Source organism: Triplophysa rosa, linkage group LG23 (genome assembly GCF_024868665.1).
Source record: "Triplophysa rosa linkage group LG23, Trosa_1v2, whole genome shotgun sequence".
In the NCBI taxonomy this organism is placed as follows: Eukaryota; Metazoa; Chordata; class Actinopteri; order Cypriniformes; family Nemacheilidae; genus Triplophysa; species Triplophysa rosa.
Genome location: NC_079912.1, coordinates 15,484,251 through 15,509,407, shown reverse-complemented (window position 1 = coordinate 15,509,407; position 25,157 = coordinate 15,484,251). Strand labels below are relative to the sequence as shown.

The following is a 25,157-nucleotide window of genomic DNA, read 5'->3' as shown; positions in this document are numbered from 1 at the left end:
TGAGATTCTCTGATGGTCAGGATTAAATCGGCCTTTAACTGTCACATCACAGGTGCAACCACAAACACAAGGGTATGAAATGTTTGAAATAGCATACTTCCACCCACACTACTGCAGATTTTCTGTAGGCCCTAGTATGCACAGAACACTACATTTGACATACTGGGCAGGAATATTATATCCTACAATGCAATGCACCTTGCATTTATGATGGTTATGGTCTTTAAAATATGGATTTTACCAAACCATCAGATATTTTTCACAAGATTAGATTAGTAGTGTAAAATAACCTATGTTCTTTCTGAAATCATAATAGGTCACGTGACACTATTTAGAGTAGTATCACAGTAATTGATATATATAGATATATAGATATAGATATATATTCTATATGCACTCCCTCTCACACCCACACGTATTTATCTCATTTAACTTTGTACAAAATAACACCCTTAATTACATCACAGGTTATTTCACAAAATATTAAGAAGGATGTGCGTGAAGAGATTGCATACCTTTGTATTGGAGAGTCTTAAGTCGGTTTCTACACACCGTTATATGTCTGTATTTATTCTTCAAGCATTTTATTCTAAACGCTAAAAATCCACTTTCATATTTGTGAGTAGTCACAAAAGGCAGAATTGTCTTTATAGTGCGACTTGCCATGTCAGGATAGTTTTCGCACCATGTACCGCTTGTAGAAACTTCAATACCCGTCATTGCTAGCGCGTCTTGACCTGAGGTGAGCAAACACAACGCGCTCGCGCAGTTGCGCACTGTATGTGGCGATGTACGCGCGTTCTTTCGCTGCTGCGGAAACGCTGTTCACTCCAGAAACAACGAATATTAAATAAATCCAGTTATTTGTAAGAGCTGAGCATATGATGCACACTTGTTTGTGTGTTCCGTTCGATTCCACTTGTTGGCGCTGCCTTGACAGATCAACGCACAAAGTATCGCGAGAGCAACTCGATGGCATAAAGAGCAGTCAGCTCTCGCGGTACTTGATTTCATACTACGTTTGTCCTGCGCAGCGCTGCATAAAATCGAATACATGTTGTGTTGATTGGTTTATTTTAAATGACCCTTTTATTTTACGTTGAAGCTGCCGTTGTGCTGTGTGTAGTAGTACTCTTTTTTGATTGTACGAAAGAAATAAAGTCGGTTTGAATGCTATTTTAGACTTTGATAGCCACCATTGCAAGGTTGTATTTTGTGTACATTTACATTTACATTTAGTAATTTAGCAGACGCTTTTATCCAAAGCGACAAAGAGTATAAGGAGCAATAAGCGATATGTCATACAGGAGCAATAGTGCAATAGGTGCCAATACAAAGTTACTAGTTTTACCAAAAGCTAGACCACTACCTGTTGAGAGAAAGAGAGAGGGTTAGTGTTTTTTTTTTTCTGTACTTGTTCTTAGGAAGCCAGATCGTATGTTCAATTGACTGAAAGCTTAAAATTGTCACCAATATCAATCCTTTTGATTCATTTTTGGCAGTACATCTCTGAATCCACTTTAACTGCACTCAAAATGTCAATTCTCATATTTTACCACAGAGATTTCTTTACAGATGTACAGTGTTAGCTTTTTGGAACGATATTTGATATTAGTGTTTCTCTGTCATCTTTGTGAAATTCTTCCAGTGCTGTAACATTTTAGTGCTTCTGTTCATGGTCTATTTTTACCTGAGACTGGATAATACCCATTGCATTGTGCATTGTGATGTCATTGAATGTCTAAAGTAAAGGTTGCTTCCACGCAGTAGTTCTTATGTGCATGTGTGTAGTGACGGATCATCATCTAAGCAGTTAAAGTGTAACCGTCATCAAAAAGCATTAAGCTAATTTTACATTGTAAGCATGGAATAGGATTTCGCTTATTTCTTAATCGGTCATTTAAAAGGATCCATAATCAGATACCAAATCTGAAGGGCAATTAAATCTCATCATTAATGACCATCTCTGCTCGCTTTAATGGCATCAGCATGTACGGTAAATGCTTTTTCAACATTCAGAATACAATTCAAATGTCATAAGATGAGCTGGGTAGGTTTCCCAAATATAATAATCATGGATTTTTTGAAACAAAAGAGCTTTGCTTGGACACGGAAATGTCTGCCTTCGTCTAAAATTCCTAATGTAACTATACGTTTCCCCAGTGTCTGGCCTAGTTCACACATTATTGGTGCAGAAAACCATCAATGCTATTCACAGAGGCAATTCAATATCTGAACTGTAAATGTGTGATCACAGTGTCTTTGGGGAGCATCTTTTCTCTCTGATCCTCAGCCATTTACAGTAGAGGCTGTTACCTTGGTGACAGAGGAAAGGTCAGTCTCTATTAGAGAGAGAGAGAGAGAGAGAGAGAGAGAGCAGTTGGACTAAACATGCTAGACATTCCAAGGATTTGTGCATCTTAAAAATCGTGTTAATATGCAAGATGTTACATTTTGTTAAAATAATTATTTTAACTTAATCTTAATTTCAGCTGAAAAACACGCGAGAAATGATGCAAATGCAAAATCCCCAGGTCCAACCCAAGTACTCGGTTATTGGTGTTGGGAAAATACATGTCCCCAACTGCTAGTTTTTGAAATTGTAGCTCAACGCAATAGAGGGTCTTTAGAGGATGTTTAGTTTCGTTTCATTTCCTTCCTTCATCCCATTTCCTCATTTCCCCTACGGGCGTCACTGCTCGGAAACTACTGTATCTGAGTGGGCGTCAGCATTTGTGTTTCCCCCTCCGACCTAAAGATGAGCCAGTGATTATACGGCATGACACTGACAATGTGCAATAAACCAGTTACCGATGGTTTGTTTGCTGAAACCAGATAAAACTGGCAGCAAAGAGAAAGCCCGTGTCGTGCAACCAAAAATCTTTTCACAAATCTCGCAATCTTGACTTGCGCTGGCTTATGTTCATATCTAAATAAAGTTTTGAAGCCCTGCCAAACACCTGTTGCCATTTCCTTCCTATCCTCACAAGCCCGTACGTTAAACGGAAGAAAGCTTCAAGCGAGTCGCCGTCTGATCGATGCAGCGCGTGAGAAAGGCACTTGCATTTGTGGCTTCCTCGATCTTACACTTCCACCTTTTGCATGTTTCAAACCTGCCCAGAAGCCTCTCTGTTCTTCGGTTCACACAGGCTTGAACTAAGGCCTGTAAAACAGTTTAACGCCCTTCCACACACATATATATACACACACACAAACACACACACACACACACACACGAAACCCTGGCCTGGTTCCTATCGCTCCCAGCATTAATGTAGAAATTTTAGGGGGGAATTGTGCATTATATTTTAATTATACGCCTATTGGTGGGGTGAAGGGAAACCCAAAGGGCCCATTGGGCCCCTGGAGTTGCTCTGATGAGGTAAAGACTGAGCTTTGTGTTTGGTTTCTACTGCTTTTGTCTGTGTTGGTCCCATGGGACGGCTGTGCCTGTGTCCCATGTGCTATAATGAGTCTATGATAAAAAGCTGACAAAAACCTCATGAATAATTCATGCTGTGATTCAGATGTTGCCCTCAGATGGAAATTTCACCTTCATGCTCAAAAAAACTGTTTTACACGGACAATTTGCTCATTTTGGGTCTCTTTTTCCTACCTACTTTCATTATTGATCAAGTGTTTTGCTGAATGGAGACACTTACACATGAAAACAGCATTGTAATGTAATGTCATCAGATCCAATACATAAATATCAATTAACTTATAAATTAAACTATGATGATTATTATTTTTAATATTTTCTCTAAATATAGTTTTCTATAGGCCTATTATAAATAGTCAATTATAAAACTAAATTATATGAAATATGTTCCAATATATATATATATATATAATTTAGTATATGTTTACATTCTGATATATCTGATTTTCAACCATACATGTAAATCCTTCAATCAACCAACACCTCAGTTTTGAAAACTAGTATATTGACTTTTGTTAAATGCTTCTTGGAATCTATTGACCCACTGTGACACAGCACAAGGACAAATTTAATGCATAACGGTTTGCTTTTATCAAGCGCGTGTGTATGTGTCTAGACTGTGTGTCTATTGTGCACCCGTGTTCATAGCAGTCAGTTTTAACGAGAGTTTACTGCGGATATGATATGAAATGTCACTGTGTCAGTACTGACGGCTGATTCCACCTCATGTGTGAGGGACATAATCAGGTCCAGGCTTTGAACAGATGGCGTTTAACAACATAGAGCGGAGACGTATATCAACGCTCTTTCCGCAGACAGACAAACTAATCCTGCTCTCACCTGACAGGGTGCATGGAACGTGACCGAACTAAAACCGCTTTTTATCTGACCCTCATTTCTCTAGACAACATATAACTGTACTTGAGTTAGGCCTACATGAAAAATGTGCAACCTTTTATCGTATCAAAAAGTTCTTTGTTAGTTGTGTTAAAGTTAGTTGTTTATGTTAATTATTATTGTTAATCTGACAGGGCTTTGTCTTCACAGATGCTAAAATACAAAACTGGAGGTCAAATCTTTTAAAGATGCCCCTCTTTCAAATTTCTGTGTTTCTGCATTGCTGATATTTACCGATAGGGGGCAGAATTTAGAACAAAAATAACGGTACGGCATGTGTTGAAATATCAACTTGGCTTTACAAGTATGTGATGAATAACTAGATGTACCTTAGTTTTTCACTTTTTCTATATAAATAGCGTCTTACAATAAAAAGCGTTAACGCAAGAATTGTTGAATTGTTTCACTTTATGTCAACAGTCATCCAACATTCACGCAGGCATACCTGTGACATTTGAGGTCTCAGGTTGATTTCCCTCAGGTTGATGGACTGGGGTCTCAGGTTGTTGAGAAGCTGGCACAGAAGGACCCCATCGCGCAGGGTCTGCGCCAGGTCGAACACCTGAGCGGACTCCCATGTCACCCGATGGTTCGCTGGGAGCACTTTACAATTGATCAGCCATAACGCGCACTGTTTCCAATGCTCCATCGCGTCCGGTGATACACAATGAAAGATTTAACACAAATCCGCTGGGCATGAATGTCAAACTCCGCTTTAGAGAGATGCGAGAGATCTGTTAAACCAAAGAGCAAGCGGCGTCTCCGCGTCCGATGCGCATAGCAGAATAACGGGCGATCTGATCACTGGATGTTGTTTGCTGGGTCGGAGGACCAGCCGAGAGTGACTGATCCCAGTGCTGCTGCTCTCCTCGTTCCCTTTCACCTCTTATTTTCGCAATCCCCTCCCCGCGCCCTCTCTCTCTCTCTCTCTCTCTCTCTCACTCACTCACTCACTCACTCACTCGTGTGAGCTTGAGTCTTCCTGCTTCAGATGTTCCGCGTATTGCGCGGCGCTCGCTCTTCAAGCTTGTGTGAGTTTGCGCGTCAAGAGTGTAGCCGGCGGGCTTGACACCCGGAACACAGATAGACAGCCGGTAGACAGATGATAATACCATGGACCAAAATGTAAAAATGCACACATTTTATTACATTAAAATGAAAACCAAGGGAATTTGTCTACTAAATGGTCACTTATGCAACAAGCAGAAGGTTATTTTTTAGTGATCATAGGAAATTAGTTCCTCTCAAGTTCCAAGTTCACACAAAAGAGAACTTTCAGTCAAACATCATAATAAGAGCAATATTATGTAAATATAGTTTGTTTTTATTTTGAACATCTGTGTTGACATCCTAGTCTTCTTCCTCCTTTTTAACTTTGACAACATTCTTGTTATTTTGTTATTTATTGCAATTCCACATTCCTTTGTAAAATAGCCTTCTTAGCTTTATTATAGAAAGCTTTGACGATTTTGACAATACTTTTATATACTTGTTTAATATTTCCAACACATTTTGATAGATTGTAAGAACATAAACTAATGGCCTATTTATTCCCCTCATCTGAAATGTGTTTTTAGCTGTTTTTAAAATGTTGTAGTAGAGAGAGAGAAGGAGAAAGAGAGACAGTTGGCTGAAGATAGCATTTTCCACTTAAGCAGCAAGTATAAAATGCATTGTCATAGATATCCTGTTATAATAATAGACATAATAGAATGTCATAATCGACTTCAGGAGGTCTATATCATCGCTGTCAGAGTGTCTTCATTTTCACTCATTGACAAGCTATTATGTCCAACATTAAATGTAAATGCATGGTCAACCAATAGCACAAAACTAAGATATAGGTCTACAGATTTTTATTCCTTTAAATTATCAAAACTCTATTTTTGTGATCACATAACATTTCATTTGCCCGACATTGTTATTGTATTGTGCATTTATTAAAAAAAACTTGTTCCCTCCATGTCCAGCAAGCACGAGGTCGGATGTTTTAATATTTTAGAAGGCCGATGTGAGTGAGATCATGGACCAGGGGGTCTTGAGCATGTCGTGAGGATAAATTAAACCATCTGTCAGTCATAACCAGAGGAGCCTAATTATCTGTGTGCTCGATTCTTTATTTATTTTCCTTCTGTTTAAAGGGTTGTTTGAGGATAACTTGGCTCCCGGGACGCAAGAGTTTCCAGGATGCAGCAGATTCACATGACAAGAACTATTTCCACACCGCTTCAGTCATCACCTGGGTTGTGTTTCTATCCCTTGTAACACTGGTATGGAAGCAGTGGGCGACATCATCAATCACAAATGAATCCCTAGAGAGACCATCAGATGGCATTAGCCTAACCCATCCATTTCGCACAGTTGGAGGGGTTTAACTGCAAAGCAGCGCCCCATTCTGAGCTCCCCCTTTCGTGATTGGCTAGAGAAGAGAAAGAGGAAGTCTGAAAATGTGAGCAAGCACCGGAAGGAAGTGGAGAGCACAGGATGTTTGGAGCCAATCACTATCTCTCTTTTCCTTCCTTCACAATGTTAGAGACTTGGCACGAGTCCCTCGACCCCTCTGAGCTGACAGATGATCAAAGCGCCACACACAAGCCAAATGCTTAGAGAGACTCGGGCATTGCCACATTGCTGCCATTCCAATAATTGGCATCCTTGTCATGACCTGCATTGTGTTGGTAATTTATAGTCAGACCCGGCGTGCTACTCATCTGGGTCCTCATTTATCAACAGTGCTTAGAAAAGGTTCTACATTTTGTCCCACGAATGAAATTTAGAATGTGTCTACGTACAAAAAAACCTGTATTTCTAAAACGTGCGTACAAGGGTCTTACTCACACCGGTAAGTAATCATTGTTGATAAATCCCACATGTTCTTTAGCACCCTGCTCCACGTTCATGTCATTTGCATTCGGAAACGCCCCCAATGAACCATATATGGTGACTAAACCTCCCTTTATAAATCACATGAATGTGCTGTGTGCTCTCACTAAACAGATCACAGCGGTCTTTGAAAACCCATTCTTTGTTCAATTTGGTTTTTATTGTTAATTTCATAATTATTTATAGGAGATTTATTTTGCATAAATTAAAATGTTCAGAAAAGAAACCGAATTTGCAGTTCTTTTTGGTGAATTTGCAATGTTATTATGATTTGGTAAAGCGATGTAGTAATAGAAAAAATATATTGTTTATATAATTTTTGTAATAATGATTAATATGCAAACCTCTTTTTGTTCTTTTTCGGTTTGTTTGAATGTTTTTCTTTTCTTTATTTTTTCATATGTTCTGTGTGTCTTTTATATGAATTGTGCTTTCAACAAAAGAAGGTTTGCCAAATCATCCAACAAAGTGAGATCAGCCATGACACTACATTTCAAATGATTTCCCATCTGTCTTTTGTAGCTTCTCACACCAATTATACAAAATGTCTTGAACTATGAATTTACTAATTGAGTATTTGCAAATAAAGGACACAGGAAACACACGGTGGCACTTTCTTTTTGTAGTATCACTGTTCTACTACTACATTTTCTGCGTGAGCATGCTCAGAGGTGTGCTTATATTTACACACAATTCTACATATAAGTACAAGTTTGCGTGAAACTGTTCTTACGGACTCATACGCACACATTTGTGCATATGCACTGTTGATAAATGAGGCCCCTGGTGAAATTTCGGGATCAGTTTCTGTATTACAGTATGTATTGTCCACATGCATCCTGAATATATTTCACAAGTAAAAGATCATGGTTGTGATCTTAAAGGGATACTTCACCGAAAAATGAAAATTCTGTCATCATTTACTCACCTTCGAGTTCTTCCAAATCTGCATAAATTTCTTTGTTCTGATGAACACTGAGAAAGATATTTGGAAGAATGCTTATAACCAGATTATGCCCCAAATTGACTCCCATATAGGAAAAAATACTTTATCATTTTTTTGTTCTGTTGAACACAAAAGAAGACAATGTAGGACAGCAAACAGTTCTGGGGCACTTTTGACTACCATTTTTTCCTACTATGGTAATCAATGGGGGGCAAAATCTGTCTGGTTATAAGCATTCTTCCAAATATCTTTCTCTGTGTTCATCAGAACAAAGAAATTTATACAGGTATGGAACAACTCAAAGGTGAGTAAATGATGACAGACTTTTCATTTTGGGTTGAAGTATCCTTTTAAGGTGGTCACGATATCAGACTTTCACTACACAATTATCGTGGCCAATAGAATAAACAATGGCAATATTATCACAGTATCTTTGGGAGTGTTTTTTTTTTGTCACCCCCGTATTCTGTTCTGCATATTTTTCACAAAAGTCAACACCGAAAATACAATAAACAAGTAAGGCCAGGGCAATTTAACAGTTACAAAGCTAGACTAGTTTGAGTGAAAAATGAATGGTCCTTCGCTAATATCTAGACAAAATCATTTAAGTGAAATCTTTATGTACAGGTATTGATCCACATACACATGGCCATTGCAGAAATCAATAACAAGGAGACCCCAGGAGGACTGGAGCATCATTTCACATGGTTTCGGGGCCTGTCATCTGTGCAAGGACGGGAAGAGAGCGCAAGAAGATCAACAGAGAGGAACACTTCACAGAGACAGAAAAAGTCACAGGGGTCACAGATCTGTATTCATGAGGCGCAAGGCTAATAACAGAACAGAGCTGCACCTGTTGTATAAAGCTTAAAGGGATACTAAACTCAAAAATGTTTTTTTATTTATTGTTTAATCACCCTCTTGTCGTTCCAAACCTGTATGACTTTATTTCTTCTGCAGAACACAAATGCTAATTAAATTGTTTGAGGGGGTTGGGTTAACATGACATAACATCACCAACAGTATTTTAGAGTAACTAGTGAAACAGCCAAAGATCGAGAGTGAAACATTGTAAGTGTGTGTAAGAGACCACAGTGAGGTACAATTTCAATGCTTTCAAATAGACTAATGCAATGTGTGACTAACATTGTTTTATTCGTGCTTATGAATCATGCGTCTGAACGCATCTCATGAACGGGGTTATGAAAGTGTGTGCTTGTTCACGGTGTCACAGATGGTCTGCACCTTTGAGGACAGGGTGAATGGTGCCAAAAATTTGCTGTCTCATTTACAGCATGTATGGCTTTACCATCGATACCGTTCTTGCTTTGAACCCGTCAATTACCCCTGGGCCAGAAAATTCCATGAGGCAGGGTTCACGTCAAATGCAGAATTTAAAAAAGCTTAAGGTGTCATCGCTACAGCCATATTGATAGATTACAGTTGAAATACAGAATTTATGACCTTTTAAAGGAAACAACTGGTGTATGAACCCAGAGATCCTTTAATTTTCTGGGCGGGGCCACTGCTAGTGTAAAAACACTATCTTTCAGTCTGGCTTCATGTGTGATGTTTCCAACACCAGGGAGTCATGGTTTTAGGGTGACGCTGTGTGGCTATTTGATTTGAGTTGGAATGCAGATTGATTTTGGCCTCACGGCTTCAGGTCCAATATTATTGGCCCTGCCTTGCCCTAGAACAACAAAGAAAAGTGGAGTATAAATGTAGAATGGCAGATGGACTGGTTTTAGAGCTGTACTCAGGAACACCAGAGATGTAGGATCAGGTGCGACCATCACTCCTACATTCAATGATCCGGCCCTTTGGGAAATGATCAACTAAAATGCAAAGAGTACTTTTATACTTGAAATGCAAATTGCCTCTTATTTTCCGAAGGATGTGAGAGCACTTCATTTCGAAACTACTCTTGTTAATAATACCGTGCTGCGCCTAAAACCAAAAATGAAAATCTTGTCCTCGTGTTGTTTAAAACCTGTATGACTTTCTTCTGTGAAACACAAAAGAAGACATTTTGAGAAATGTCTCAGTGAAGTCATGCAGGTTTGAAATCACACGAGGGTGAGTTCATTTTTGGGTGAACTATCCCTTTAACAATCCAGCCCGGAAGAACCCCACAGGTTTTGGACAGGGCTGTTATTGGTAGATGTACTTAAACGTTCCCGCATGCCCATGCTGTACATTGTATACAAACATTGTAAATATATAACTGTGTGTTAAATCATGTGTACAAATATAAAGTGAAACAAACAGATTTCTTAAAGCGTGTAACAGCCTGTGCGGCATATGGTACCAGAAAAACAGACCTCACGTTTAAGAACCAGTGGAGACATCAAAATAAAAGTGTTTATTTTTGTTTTAATGGACATTTCAACAAGATGAAGGAGAGATGTTTGTCAAGGGCTCACTCACCTTCCCTAAAATGAGCCCCGAGGTCTGCTCTGCTCCGCTCCACCCGCCTTCATTTTATTCCAGCCAGCTCAGCTGTAGGGAGAATACCTCACCTGTGTAATCCTCACCTATATGCACTAGTTATTTACTGAGAAAAAAACAACTAAATAAGGCTTGTTTATGTTTATACCAATTTCAAACAGTTTCAGAATTGCACAAATAAAAATAGGTATCTTGATTTGTATGAATGGATATTTATAAATATATGTATATTTGTTATACATTAAATATAACAATAGGTTACTTTGACTGCCTATTTGGCCCAGTTGTTCAGCAGCCCTAAATAAAAAAAATCTTATGAAGAAGTTTTTTGCTGAGTTCTACTTCACTGAATTTCAATGGCTCATACCCCCTCTCTCTCTCTCTCTCTCTCTCTCTCTCTGATGGGACTGCAGGGAATCCCAGAGTCCTGGAAGAGCAGAATCTTTAGGTATTCCTTATTGCTTGAGTTGGCAAAAAAGCATCTGAACCATCCAAAAGCTTCATTTTCCTTTTAAATCAAACTCTCAGACAGATTAAAGACCAGATTTATTTTCCATGTCTATTAAAAGCTTTACCGCAGAGCATCACATGGGTTTTGGGGTCCAGGGACCCCCAGGGGGCCTTCAGAAGGTTCTAAGGGTCCCCAGAAAGGTTCAGAGACAAAATACGACGCCAGAATTGTAAAGGTCTACTGAACATCATCACTTTGTCTTTTCCAAGTGTTCGTATTTATTTCTAAGTGTTCATGTCATCTTTTTTTGCTTGGTGCATATTTTTTCTTTCAGTTTATTTTTACAGCTGTCATGAAAATTGATGAACTATAAAGGTCAATACAGTAAAATAAATCTAAGTCGAAAAAGTTTCCTTTACCTTCAACATTACTCTAACTGCACATTGTTTTTAGAATATCACACTTATTTATCTTACATTTTCCTTTATGCATACAAGTATAGATGGATACATATTTTAGGAAGGAAGTCCTTTACAAAAGGTTCACAAAAGGTTAATCATATTTGGGAGTCCTTGACATCATAGTTTGAAAACCACTGCATTAGTTTATCCGTTAAATAAATGAATCATAAAAACGATCACAAGTCAACTTGGAAGAAAGTGCTAATGAGAGACCAATTCAAAACGTCAGTGGGTCCCTAGTGGCTTATGGACATTATTGTAGTAATAGATCGTAAACAAATGAAGTCTCATTTTATTATTCATTACACCATTCATCTCTTCTGTGTTTCTGAATGTGAGGCTATAGAGGCAACTTTCGACTGTACTGTGAGTTTTAGGTATTCTCGATGTGAATTGAAATAACTTCTGCTCAGCGGGCGAACATGCAGAGATAATATCTATGTTAAAGGAACAGAAACTTATTTTGAGCAAGAGGAAGTTTCAACATTCATCTCATTTGGGTTGCCAACAGCAGTGTAATGATTTACAGTGTGGGGAAATCAAAACTGTCCATCAAAACGTTTTTTATGGGACACACAGTCACACAAAGTCTAAAATATCTTGAGCTGAAGCTGACTCTTAAGGATTCGTTTGCTTCTCTCAAAGTTTGTTGAACTATTCATGAAAGAAGAGAAAGGAGGGTTTGTCTCACAGTGTCGCTCATGGCTTGATTTATCAGCAGTTATGGTTAAGCACACCCAATACTACAGACATTACATCAGATGTCATTTTCTCACCACACAAAGAAAGACTCAGACTTTATACTGTAACTCCAACTATTAGGAGTCAAAATAACTGAGATAAAAAGCCCCACAGGCTTGAAAACAGTTTCAATAATAATAAAAAAGAGGTTTTCAATAATGCACAAAGAACAAGGTTCAGATTTGCGATTGCGTCAGAAGACACTAAACTGAATGCAAAATTTAAATGTAAGATATGAATTTGGTAGAATATCTATCTGAGCTGAAGGCTAAGGAATACAAATGCACTCTAAAAAATATCTGTTTGGTTGTGCGTCCATTTGCAGTCTGAATGTTTGAATCATTTAGATGTTTTAAAAAGCAGTAGAGAGGCTGAAAGTCATGTACTGTACTGCCGTTTCAAGTCAAGATGTTTGTTTGAGGATAAATGAAACATAAGGTAGAGACATGTAGAGAAAAGAGACTTTTCAGTGGTCTCTTTATAAGGTTTAAGATTCTTTTTCTTATAAACGTCTAAAAGTAAAAAATGGATGAATCAGAGGAGTGTTCAGTTGTTGCATTCGTGAAAAAAAACACCATTAAGTAGGAAGTAAGATACCAAAACGACCTAAACACATCCCCTACTTAAAGAACTACATTTAGCAACCAAATGAAGTCTTTCTGTTTTTCAACTGGACTTCAGTAAAGTAAAATATTGGAAATATGCTGCAGGCATAGCCAATGAAATCCTGTGTCTATTGAGGTCCGGCGGACCCTGCGGCAGTTTTGTTAGGGCTGTTTCTGGATCGCTGGCCCTTCATGCTAATGAGCATTAGTCAGACCATCTCCCATGATTCATGTCGCAATCTTTCTACATCATCAAGTTGAAAACTAACCAGCAAACAAGATCACCTGTAAGATATGTGATATTCAAAAGAGATCCCGTTCTGTGCGCCGTTCTGTGCCTAACTCATTGTTCTGGCATTGCAAGGGCTGTTCATTTTACTGTAGGATGGGGTGCAATGTCTCAAATGTTACAAACGCCCACGTTGTCTCTGGCCAGGCCTGTTCCCCTAAATCCACTGCTGTTCCAACGTGCCTGCTACTGTTTGTTGAATACGCACAATGTGTACATGTCTAACCTGATCTGGAAAAAAATCACTGACCGAGCCAGATTGGATTTAATCCCACAGTCTCTAGAGCAGGGGTGTCCAAAGTCAGTCCTGGAGGGCCGGTGTCCTGCAAAGTTTAGCTTCAACCCTAATCAAACACACCTGAACAGCTAATCAAGTTCTCATAAAGCAGACTAGAAACTTCCAAACAGGTAAATTGAGCCAAGTTGGAGCTAAACTCTGCAGGACAGTGGCCCTCCAGGACCGACATTGGACACCCCTGCTCTAGAGGGTATACAATACAATTCCAATAGTCAGTTATAGATATTAAAGGTCCAGTGTATGAAATTCAGCGGTATCTAGTGGTGAGGTTGCGAATTGCAACCAATGGTTGCAATTCGCCCCTCCCTTTTGTAGCACTACGGTGGCTGACACAGGACTAAGATGTCGTCATGTTTTCGCTTCTTTGCCGAAGGAGATAACGTGTTTACGAGACGCGCTCTGTAGAGCAGTTTGTCCGCTTAGGGCTACTGTAGAAACAACATGGCGAATTCCACGTAAGGTGTATGTAGATTGAAATAGCTCATTCTAAGGTCATAAAAACATAACGCTTCATTATGTAAATCATACGTTATGTATATTATATTGCATTTCTGTCAATAGATCCTCCAACAAAATTACACACAGCACCTTCAAGAGCTCATTTAGACCAATTTGCATGTTTTAATGTAAAGTTGTAACTTTCCCTCTCACAAAGAGATGGATATAACATTGCGGTGACTTGTTTCCGTACATATTGTATTTGAGTATATTGCAATGGTAAAGTTGCATTGAGGTGCATTACTTGTGTTCAGATCCTGGAATAGCAAGTAAATGGAAACAGGTCAAGTGAATTGTTGGTTAGCGTTTCAGTATAGGCTATATATTTCATACAGTGTTTTGCACTTGAAGGGTCTATATTTGTCTGTTTCAGCTCCAGGTTTACCAGCAGAACATCAGGAGACCTGTGCTGAACCAGCAGAACAACATGGCACAAGACTGTAAAGATGAAAGCCAAGCTGACTTCACACACGCTGCTAAATCAACACCAGAGCAGCACAGCAGTCTGTTTGTTTAAACTGAAACTGTTGTCAGAAGTGTTCCTAATGCCAGACGCTGACATTAACTTTTCACAATACTGCTTGTGTTAATGGATAGTTCAACCAGAAATAAAAATGATGTCATCATTATATCATTCGATACCTGTATATGACTCTTTCTTCTGTGGAACACAAAAGAAGATATTTTGAAAATGTCTCTATTCTATCAATGGGGTCCAATGGTGTTTGGCTACCAACATTCTTCCAGATATCTTCTTTTGTGGTCTGAAGATGAAAGAAAGTCATACAGGTTTGGAATAACATGAGGGTGAAAAAATGATGAATTTTCATTTTTTGGTGATGTATCAGTTCAAGATTATTTTCTTTAAGTAAATCTAAAATATAATAGTTCCTGTTCTTATTGCATTTGATTAATGGTTGCACATTATTCCACTGAAAAAGTTTGTCTTAAATGTCTCAGAAAACCTAAACCCTATCTCATTCCATTAAAGAAGTGGATGTGAATGCTGTTTTATGTTGCCGTAACACTTTATAGCTATTTTACAGTGTTTAGTATGTATATAAAAAAACAATAAAGTCACATACAGAATTTACCAAATGTTTCCGTTTGCAATCATATTTCTTACTGATGGATCTTTAATCAATGTAATTGATTAATTCCGTTATTAAACAAAATAATTCTGTTTATTGGTTTATGACATGTTATTATAAACTTCAGTTTAAGAGTTCCTTGTACATGTAGTTATGGTCCATATTTGCTTTGGAACCCTTAAAAAACAGTAACACTGCCCTCTAGTGATACATGATACAAACTTGACAAAATATTTCCATTTGACAACGAATATTGGCAACATTTACACAACTATCTACACATGAAATATGTGTGTGAGTGGTCCTGGTAAACCTTACAGCGTGGGTGCCCACAAAGTTAGTAATCCCAGTAATTGCTTGACCTTGTAAAGACACCCCTTGAGGAAAACACTGTATAAATCATACTAAATGATGTTTATTTATAAATGTAAAAATGCTAAAGTTTTCTGTGATGGTTAGGTTTCAAGGTAGTGTTAGGGAATCGAATATACAGTTTGTACAGTATAAAAATTATTGCATCTATGGAAAGTCCTCATAAAACGTGTGTAAATAAGGATTTAAAAATATATATATTTTATTATAATTCTTACATAATTAATATTAATAGTTATTACTTAACTGCTTGCTAATTTAGTTATACTTTTTTATTTTAAACTGAATGAAATTACGATTAAGGGGAATTTATTTTGGCTGACTATTGTTCCTCACTTCAATATGCTTCTTTGCGGTGCAGTTATTACAGGGATTGTCACTTAAAAGCAACATGACCTTGATTTATTTCCTTGAAAGCACAACGATGAAAGAAAATGTAATACAAGGGCCTATACAAATGAAGTCATATGAGTGCTTTCACAATTCAGATATATATTCTTAGTAACACAATGAAACGGAGACAAATAAAAGTCTCAAATCCAGTGAGGTCATTTGTGGCATGTTGAACTGTTTTAAGCTTTGCCTATTCCAACAAGAAGTGCTATCAAGAAGGCCAGGTTTCCCAATAAAAACAGGAGAAGCAAAACCAATTCAGTGCTCATCTGTACACAACAAAAACATAGAAAAATATTACTTAAGACCACGAGATATTACACTCTCTGTATATACTGTATGTATTCTGCCAAATCATGTACAGTATATAATCTTAGCCTTTTTGTCTCTCTTGAACTTACCAGACCAAGAGAGCAAATCTCTGCATCTGAAACAGAATTTAAACTTTCTTTAGAAACATATAACTTCATAATTCTAAATCTTGCATAATTCTCTATATTATGACGCTTCTCAGCGTGAAGTTTTGCTCAGTAAACATCAGCAGTGGCTGCGCATTTACCTTTTTTCTTGGTGCGCTTGTGCAAATCTTGAAGAACATAAATGAGAGCCTCCCAGGCAACAAAACCTCCCATAACCTTCAGCATCCATTCCTCATCCTCAGATTTTCCGATCAGTGCCAGACCAGTGAAGATTGCGGCCACTGCCGAGTACGAAAAAAGAGATCAGATTTGTGTTTTGTTTTCTTCACTGATGAAAATGATGTTGCAGATGATAACATACCTGCAAGACCTTTGATAGCCAGAGCGATGAATGAATGAGCCCAGTTGAAGACAAATCTCCTGCAAAGAGGATTAACACAGTGAAACATGTAAACTTTCCTTCCCTCATTTGAAAAGAAGAGAACGTTCTTACTTTTCATGTTGCGGATCACAGCGTAAAGCAGCGACCACGGGCTGAATTAAAGTGAGAATCATCACCAAACAGCCCAGGACTGGATGAGCTCCCTAAACACACACGACACTGAATTACTGCATGTCAAACCTCTGACAAAGAGACCTCAAAAAGTCAATGTCTTATTGTTTTTACTGGTATAAAATATATTATAATATAAAAAATATGATATAATGGACAACATTGCTCTGCAACCAGCAAACGTCTACAATTATTATTATGAAAAAAATGTTTATTTTAATAGGAATATGAATCTTATTTGACTTATTATAATCATTTAAAATAACGATATTAATATGACCTATTCTTTGCAAATCCTGTAATTATAAAGTTGCAAAAATACTTATATATTCTGTTTACCCCAGTCCAATCCCTGGCATAAGAAAACACCAGAATAAATGCAATGGCTGTGGCAATAATCGACAGGGACATCAATGTGACGTGAGCCTGTGGGGCAAGAAAAAAAAGACTTTACATTTGTTTCGTCACACTATTTACAAAGCTAACCCTTCATAACGTTTAGCAACAAATGATCAGCAACTTTAAATAAAACTTGATTTGTAGTTTGTGTATATGTACAAAACGCCAGGTTTTGTAACATATAATCTGGTTGTACTTTGACTAAAGATCCGTTAAGCGCTACATAATGTTATAATGTAAGTGAATAATGCGTGTTAAATGAAAGTTACGAAAGTTAAACTACCATAAATTGCATCTTATCTTATCCTGCTTATCTTAACTCATTAATAACTCAGTCATGTAATGTGCTGTAATGTAGTTTCTCAACCGGGGTACGTGGACCCCTAGTGGTCCGTGTCGTAATTGCAGGGGGTCCGTAGAACCCTTTAAAAATGTTTTGAGTTATTATCTTGCATTCATTGTTGGAAATTAACACCCACCAGACGCAGATAAAAAGCAACCGAGTCGGGTATTGCAGTCAAATTAATTGCCAAATTGACTGGTTACTTATTGTGTTCATAAATTATGTTCATTTACTTTGCATGGAAGGTTCATGTAACCAAATCATATTTAATATAGCCTATTGCGCAGTTCTAGGCATTTCTGACTCAAACGTACCCGTCATGCGGCGTCATTTCGAGCGGTCGGCTTAAGACATCACAGCACCGCGAGAGAGAGTCGACTGCTCTGTTTGCTTTTGAACTGCTCTGGCAGTGGCCTACTTTGATGTCATATGCCAGGTGCTTCTGCGCACCGCCGCATAAAGTCGAACAAGCCTATTTTCATTGAAGCGCCACGCATTACCATATTCATGAGCTTGAGCTCTTAGCAATAAACAGTAATGGCATCAGTTTCACCTCATCCGTTCAACACGCGATCGATCAGAACTCAGAAATGTGACGGAGGCCTTCTAGTGTGTGAAACTGTGCATGTGCAAACAGCAATCTTTGTTAGATCACTCATCTGTTTCTGACACCGATTGGCATTGGCCTCTGGCCCGGTTTCTCGTCAGATCGGTTATAAGGAATACGTCAGGTCACAGGTATCGCACACCAGAGTTCAAAGTCCACTCCTGATAGAAGTTTAAAACTTTTATTTGTATTGAACAATGAATATAGCCTCTATATCACGTTGGTAAATCTGTTCTTGTTTTCTTGTTTTTAACCATTTTATACACATATTAAACATTATATAATCGTTACTTATAACGGTATCTGATCAGTAATGGTTGGTGTAATTCCTTGTTGACAAATTATTGTCAAAAGAATAAACTGCAGTAAAGCTTGTTTATACTGTTGGAGATACTGAAGTGAGAATGTTTTGGCGACGTAATTGTGATTATTATGTCATTTTAATACAACTGAAAACCATTAAATGGTCACGTGGAATTTTAAGTTAGGCTTACATATGAAGAGTTTGGTTCCAAAATGAGATCACCTTGTAAAAAAAATCAAAAAACATGTTTTTTTATTATGTTATCGTGTTTTTATTGTGTTAGTAGCTGTATTTTTTGAGTTATTATGGCTCAATTCAAAACAAACCAACTGCAGTTTGATTGATATTAATTGGAATGCACAATAAAGAGCAGTTTTTAAACTGAGTTATCTCATTTTGGAACCAAACTCTTCATATATTGACTTAACAAATATACAATTTTTGACTTTACTAATATTTTTATTTTCCTAATTTAGTGGAAATATGTTGTCGTGCTGGGGAAAGAAAATGGGGGTGTGAGCGTGGGGGTTGGGGGTCCATGAGGATGGTTTGATATATGATGGGTACTAGTACTCCAAAAATGTTGAGTATAGAATTATAGAACAAATATAGAATTGAAAAGTTAAGAAACCAAAAGTTAGACGTTACAGATTTTTTTGCATAACAACATAAGGGAAACTTAATCTTTTAATTAATCTTGTTCTTTGTATTAATTTTAGCATTTATTAATACATTTAAAAGGGCAAAAATGAATGCACAATAAACTAACACAAACAAAAAAGACTATAAATGCAAAAAACATAATGTAGTCCATTATTGTTATATTATGAAAGAAATCAAAAACTCACCAAAAACCAGACATCTTTCCCACAACAGCCTTTCCCCTTGCCGACGGCCTTTAAATAGCGTGCTATGAGCATACCCACACTACCAGTGGTCATCCAGGCGATCAGCATCAGGGCACCTGGATGAGAGCAGCACCATCAGGACCACGACCATGATGATGTCACACAAGTCAGCGTGTCATGATATACTCACCATGAGCTTTAACAATCGCTGGATATTTTTCACCGGCGCTCACTGCCGCTGGTTTCAGTAAATTCACTTTGCTTTGGGTAACATATGTATTTGTGTGGAATTGGATGTTACCTGCAAGTGAGAACGCACTCGGTTGAAGCAATAATTGACCCAAAATGAAACAATTGACTCTTATCCATGCCCAAACCTTGACTGGAGGGTCCGGCAGCGATCATGAGGAAGTATTCGCTAACAGACGCCGCTCTACTTCCTGTACTGATGGGATTACGAGACGTAAATGAGCAATTGAGAACTCCATTAGTCATCGCTGTCTTGATATCAGACACATTCCCCTGTAAATTACGTAGAAAATACTGTATGTGGACGATGATATGAGAGAAGACGTCAAGCAAAAGCGTGGAAGTGAGTATTACCAGCGTGAGAATATTTGGAGTCTTTTTTCCAGTTGAAAAGGCATGTTGCACTTGGAGAAGGCCGCTGTTGTCTTTACCACATATGTAGATGGCATCATTGCCCTTGAATTAAACACAAAAGGCTTTGAATACAACTGAACATGATACGACTCATCAATCAAAGAATAAAAAAGATCAAGAAAGCCGCACAGCAAACTGCTGTCGAATATTTAATAAAACGACTAACAAAGAACGTTTTCAGATATGAATCTCACATTTCATGAGAAATATACAACACACACTTGGAAATGTGTATATATCATTAAAATATACCATGGCTTGGTCATCAGAGAATCCAATGGCGACGTATCCGTTACTCGGGCCGACTATTTCAATCTTCATTTCTGATTGGCTGGACGACGTCTGAACCGACATAAAGTAACAGTTCGTGGCGGTGGTCGGGTCACAGTTGCTCGGTTGACTGAAACAGACTTTGCTTTTCCCACACTCGGTATTCCATGACGGTACCTAAAATGTACAAAATGATTTTTGCTGAGTAAACAAAAACAAGAAAAATGGAGAACCAGACTTTTGATGTATTTCCTATTTGTGTAGGTTTAAGCAAAGCTTACTGTCGGGGCCGCAGTAACAGGTGTCGACGTGCCGGTATATGTTATCACAGAGCTCTTCACACCCACCCAAAACGTTGAGAAATCTTTAACAAACGTTACACTGCAACGACAAACCCAAAATATTTTATTACAAATTGCACTGTATAAAAATATAAATAACATTATAGTGTAAACTGTGTATACCTGAACTCTATATTGCTGATTTGTCCAGATGCGGGGGCCTTCCATTTCTTTTGAATGACAGTTTTCTCACTGTCTGATGTGTGAGAAACAGCACTATTCTGAATATAAAATCAAAGAATTTTATTCAACATGATTTTTACTCTGTTGAATGTACACCAAACACTGTAATAATGTGTATAAACTCACGGCCGCTCCGTTGCAGATGAGGCCTTGGGCATCACTGACTGTGACAGTAAAAGAGCCGATGGCACTGGTCGTTCCGGCTTTACGTGCTTGTAACATAAACCCTTCGAAATCTCCAGACGATGCGCGCAGTGTTACTGAGAATAAAGAAAACACGGGTCTGTGAAAATCCATACGAAGCAACATACATGAACTGAGAAACATATGGCTGCCAGTGACGAGCGTTTGTATACTTATTAGATTACTGACACTGAGACAATATTTGAAAATGGATAGCGAGTCCTTAAATCTTATAGTAGGGCTATAGGAGAGTACGGTATCGTAGGCCTATAGCAAAGTATAGTATTCATTAGTGTGCTATAGTATATAGAAAATGTTTCTAAAAGTGCCAAATGTATAACATTCTGTTTAGTAGACTGTGTAGTTTGTATCTCTCTCTCTCTCTCTCAATTCAATTTCAATTTAAGTGTGCTTTATTGGCATGACAAAATGTACATTTGTATTGCCAAAGCATTTGCAGCATATAAATAGTGCAAGTATGTAAACAAACGAAAATAAAGATAATTATAGTAATAAAATAAAACAAAATAAAGTGTGATGTATGTAGTGCAACTTAAAGTGCTCTCTCTCTCTCTCTCTCTCTCTCTCTCTCTCTCTCTCTCTCTCTCTCTATGTATATATATATATATACTTTGTACATACAGTACATAAAGCCATGGAAAAAATTAAGAGACCATTTCGAAATTATTTAGTTTTTTTCTGAATTTACTATTTGTGTCTGTGTAAAATAATTATTTTTGTTTCATTTTGTGAACTACTTACGAAAATTCTCCAAAATTTTGATTAAAATTTTGTTTGTATTTTCATTTATTTGCAGAAAATGAAAACAGGAGAAACAGGTCAAAGTAACATAAAAATTGCTCTGTATTTTTTCAGACCTCAAACACTTCAAAGAAAACAAGTTCAGATTAACTTTTAAGCAATATAACAGTAAGATTTGTACATGTATTTAGAAAAAGTTCCAAATTTATATTGTATGTGATAACCTTGATTTTTTCACAATTGTGTCTAGTCATGCTGTCGGTCTTTCACATTGCTGTTGGATGACTTTATGTCACAGGCTTGATTTTCATAAAGAAATGCTGAATAAATGAAAATTTGGAATGGTCTCTTAATTTTTTCCACTGCTGTACTATATATAAATATATATAGTATGTAGGCGCCTGTGGTGTTCTGTATAGTTTTATAAAGCGTATTAGTAGACCATTTAGCCCAGGGGTCTTCACCTAAAACTGCTTGAGGTCCAGTAAATGAACCTTCCTTGCCATCTATAAGACCGACACAAGTAATCCTCCACAAAATATATATTTTAATGCTGTTCTGTAATGTTCTTTAAGTTGCTTTGTTATGAAATATTTAAGATCAACCAGTAACGATGTCTGACAACAATATAATGAAGGAAACAAATGCCTCGTGCAAAATGCCTTAATCTCTAAACCTGCACTGAACATACATTCATTTCAACATAACAACTTCAAAAGAAAACTAAAGTGTTCTTTTCTGCTGAATTGAGATTAACAAATAGCATCATCAAGTTGTGACTGATCATCCTCTGATAACATCTCAGCTCTTCTTGTGGCTGTTGCAGTTGAAAGGGAGGTTTGTTTCTTTTTTTCTTTTAGTTCATGTCTTTCTTTTCCATCTAAAAGTGTTTCACACGCAGCCCCCGTGCACTCTTTTACTATTTCCCCATCAGTAAAGGGCCTGTTGTTTTCCTAAGATCCACTGTATAAAATACACAACAAGACTTTTGCTCAGATTTTGCCCAGATGTTCAGTCTGGACTTGTTGCAGAAAGTCAGCAGATTTGATCAGTAAGTGTGTTTCTATCTGAAACTTTTAAAAATTCTGCAAGTGTATGATGTCTAGTTTAAATATATATTTTTTCAGATTTTAAAAGTCTTGTAGTGTATTCCAGACATTAGTGAGTGAGGAAGGACCCGTGTAGATCGCTCATACTTGGCTTTGAGCTAATTTATTTTCCGTCCCCTTACTTCGGACTGCTGCGGGTAAGTTTCTTTAAAGTGTCTATGTCTAACGTTAATGCCGTTTGAGGTTTCCACTTTTGACAACCGCAACAGACTCCGAGCAAATGAGACTAACCGGCCTCGTACACCTCGATGCAGTAAGAATAAATGCGTATTTGTCGAACCATTCACGCTCAAAGCGTCAACGTTTCTAACTTTCGAACTGAAAATGCCGTCGTTTTTCAATCACTGACAGTACCTGTCTGCGCGCCGCTCTCTGCGCGACGTCTGAACGTAGCAACAACAGTCAGGGCGCATTCTGTCCGTGGCGTGGCTCCGTAGGACCCAAACTGCTACTGAACGGCCCTTGAAAATAGCGTTTGGCGTTTATTATTTATTTCATTATGTCAAAAAGCTTGCGGTCCGGATTCGGACCGAAGTCCGCTACTTGGCGACCCCTGATGTCGAAAGTTATGTCTATTTTCCATATTTTACAATAACACTTAAATCAACAAACCTATAAAATATAATACAAATCAAAGTATGACATTCTGTGTTGTGTACAAAAAATAATAAATCAAAATGATTTTGACTTCAGCTTTGCGCTCTCTGGTCATTCTCCTAACCAAAAGAAACCGCGCACCTGTGATTTCATCGCCCTCTTTGAAGCTGCTCCGGTCCGCGGTGACTGTGTACGGAGGAGCGCTGGTTTGAGCGCCGTTTGATGAGTGACTCGGTGTCATAGATCCACAGACAGTGCTGACTTGTCCATTACGATACGACTGCGCGATCCCAACACATGCGGACAGCACGATACACAGCAACATCTTACAGCAGGCGAAATTCACATTTATTTTTAAAAAACTATACGGCCAGATCAGTAAACCACGATGCAGAAAATTAAGAAGGAAGCGATGAAACAATCTCTTCGAAGTAAAACTTGATGAATGCGAGTTATTTGTTGTCGGGTTGTTTGACTGAGACTGCGCGCGTAGTCCGTTATAATATACACTTGAGAGTGGCTCGAGAGTGTAATGTCATGGGGGGCGTGGCTTTACCTACACAGGTATGTGATCAAAAGAGACTATCCGCTTGTCAAGCCTGACGTCATGCACCACCATATTGTGGAAGGTCATATTTCCGGGTGCAAACGCTCAAAAAGATGCTATAGGCAAACAACAAAAAATGCTAATATACGCTCATGGCGAGCTATGAAACTATTTTTATTCAAATGTTGATGTCGGAGATTCCGTGAGCCTGGTGACTGTAGTGAGTTAATACGTGTTTTTCGCTTAAATATGCAATATGAGTAAACAGTGCTCATAAACAGCTGTTTTGAAATGAATGATGAATGGATGCTTTGACCCGAAAAATAGATATAAACAGGCGCCGTAGTGCTATTGCTATGAATTAAGAAAAATGCGGCCGAGTGAAGGATGACCACTCTCTCAGTAAAAAAAATCCAACCGACTAAAGAATTTCTGGGGGAGGGATTCCAACTTCTAGTTGAGTGTTGTGAGGTGACGCGCAGTAGCTGGAGCAACATGGAAAATGATGTTTTTAGCACAATTTGAAATTAAGATACATCATTCATTGTACACTTGATATCAGGTTTGATGATTGGTCAAAATTAGCTTAAATTGTCCCCAGCGTTACTCGTAGAAATTGCATTTTTACTAGTAACAATTACAATAAGAGAGCTCTATAATTCAATTATTACTAGTCATATATCTCCATTGACTTTCATAGTCGTCTTACTTTGACTTTAGTGGGCGATTTTAAAGATATCTGTCTTTCCCTATTCATGTAGACGAGACATGGTCTCGTTTGACTGAAATGGTTGCCTCGAGGCGTTGCAAATATGGCAGCCGTGTGAAAAGACTTTCCGGTAACACTTTAGAATAATGGTCCGTTGTTAACAAGTAACTATGCAGAAAGTAATAGGCAGTACTACATGAAATATATCTCTATGGATAGGCTATATATGTAGAATATATCCATTCATGTTTTGGTATTTGGCTTTTGGTATTTGTATTTATTCATAATTTAGTTTCCACAAACAACCTATTTTTTCACTTTATGTACGTTAATGTTGAGATTAGTAATTCATTGTTTTTTCTTTATTAATTGGTCATAGTTCGCAAGTAGTTGTCAATGATGGCATTTTTCTTTAGTAATTATCAAATACCAAATAAGGAACTACCTTTGTCCTAAATTAGCTATTACTTACTGCTTAGTTAATCTTGCTTCTATATTAGTT

The 25,157-nt window shown here is 37.8% G+C and overlaps 2 protein-coding genes across 3 annotated transcripts in view; both read right to left on the bottom strand.

Moving 5' to 3' along the window:
* LOC130546877 (guanine nucleotide exchange factor VAV3) overlaps window positions 1-5,301 on the bottom strand; it is a 68,309-nt gene extending 63,008 nt beyond the window's left edge. Inside the window, exon 1 of the mRNA XM_057322389.1 lies at window positions 4,785-5,301. Coding sequence (XP_057178372.1) covers window positions 4,785-4,988 — 204 coding nt within the window. The 5' untranslated portion in view covers window positions 4,989-5,301. The remainder of the gene's footprint in view (window positions 1-4,784) is intronic.
* A 9,752-nt stretch (window positions 5,302-15,053) lies between these two features.
* zgc:163022 (putative ferric-chelate reductase 1) lies at window positions 15,054-24,047 on the bottom strand. 2 transcript variants are annotated; one of them, XM_057322378.1, is made up of 15 exons: window positions 23,157-23,480; window positions 20,875-21,008; window positions 20,689-20,786; window positions 20,506-20,605; window positions 20,207-20,401; window positions 19,895-19,996; window positions 19,669-19,813; window positions 19,482-19,592; window positions 19,292-19,407; window positions 17,130-17,216; window positions 16,731-16,822; window positions 16,599-16,657; window positions 16,378-16,518; window positions 16,220-16,245; window positions 15,054-16,087 (listed from the first exon to the last, which is right to left on the bottom strand). In XM_057322378.1, the coding sequence occupies exons 2-15, from the start codon at window positions 20,968-20,970 to the stop codon at window positions 15,998-16,000; spliced, it is 1,458 nt and encodes a 485-aa protein (XP_057178361.1). In that variant the 5' UTR covers window positions 20,971-21,008; window positions 23,157-23,480; the 3' UTR covers window positions 15,054-15,997. The 2 variants fall into 2 exon arrangements, with proteins under 2 accessions (XP_057178361.1, XP_057178360.1); XM_057322377.1 differs by lacking the exon at window positions 23,157-23,480 and adding an exon at window positions 23,541-24,047 and having other exon boundaries at window positions 15,055-16,087.
* Window positions 24,048-25,157: the final 1,110 nt, after the last annotated feature.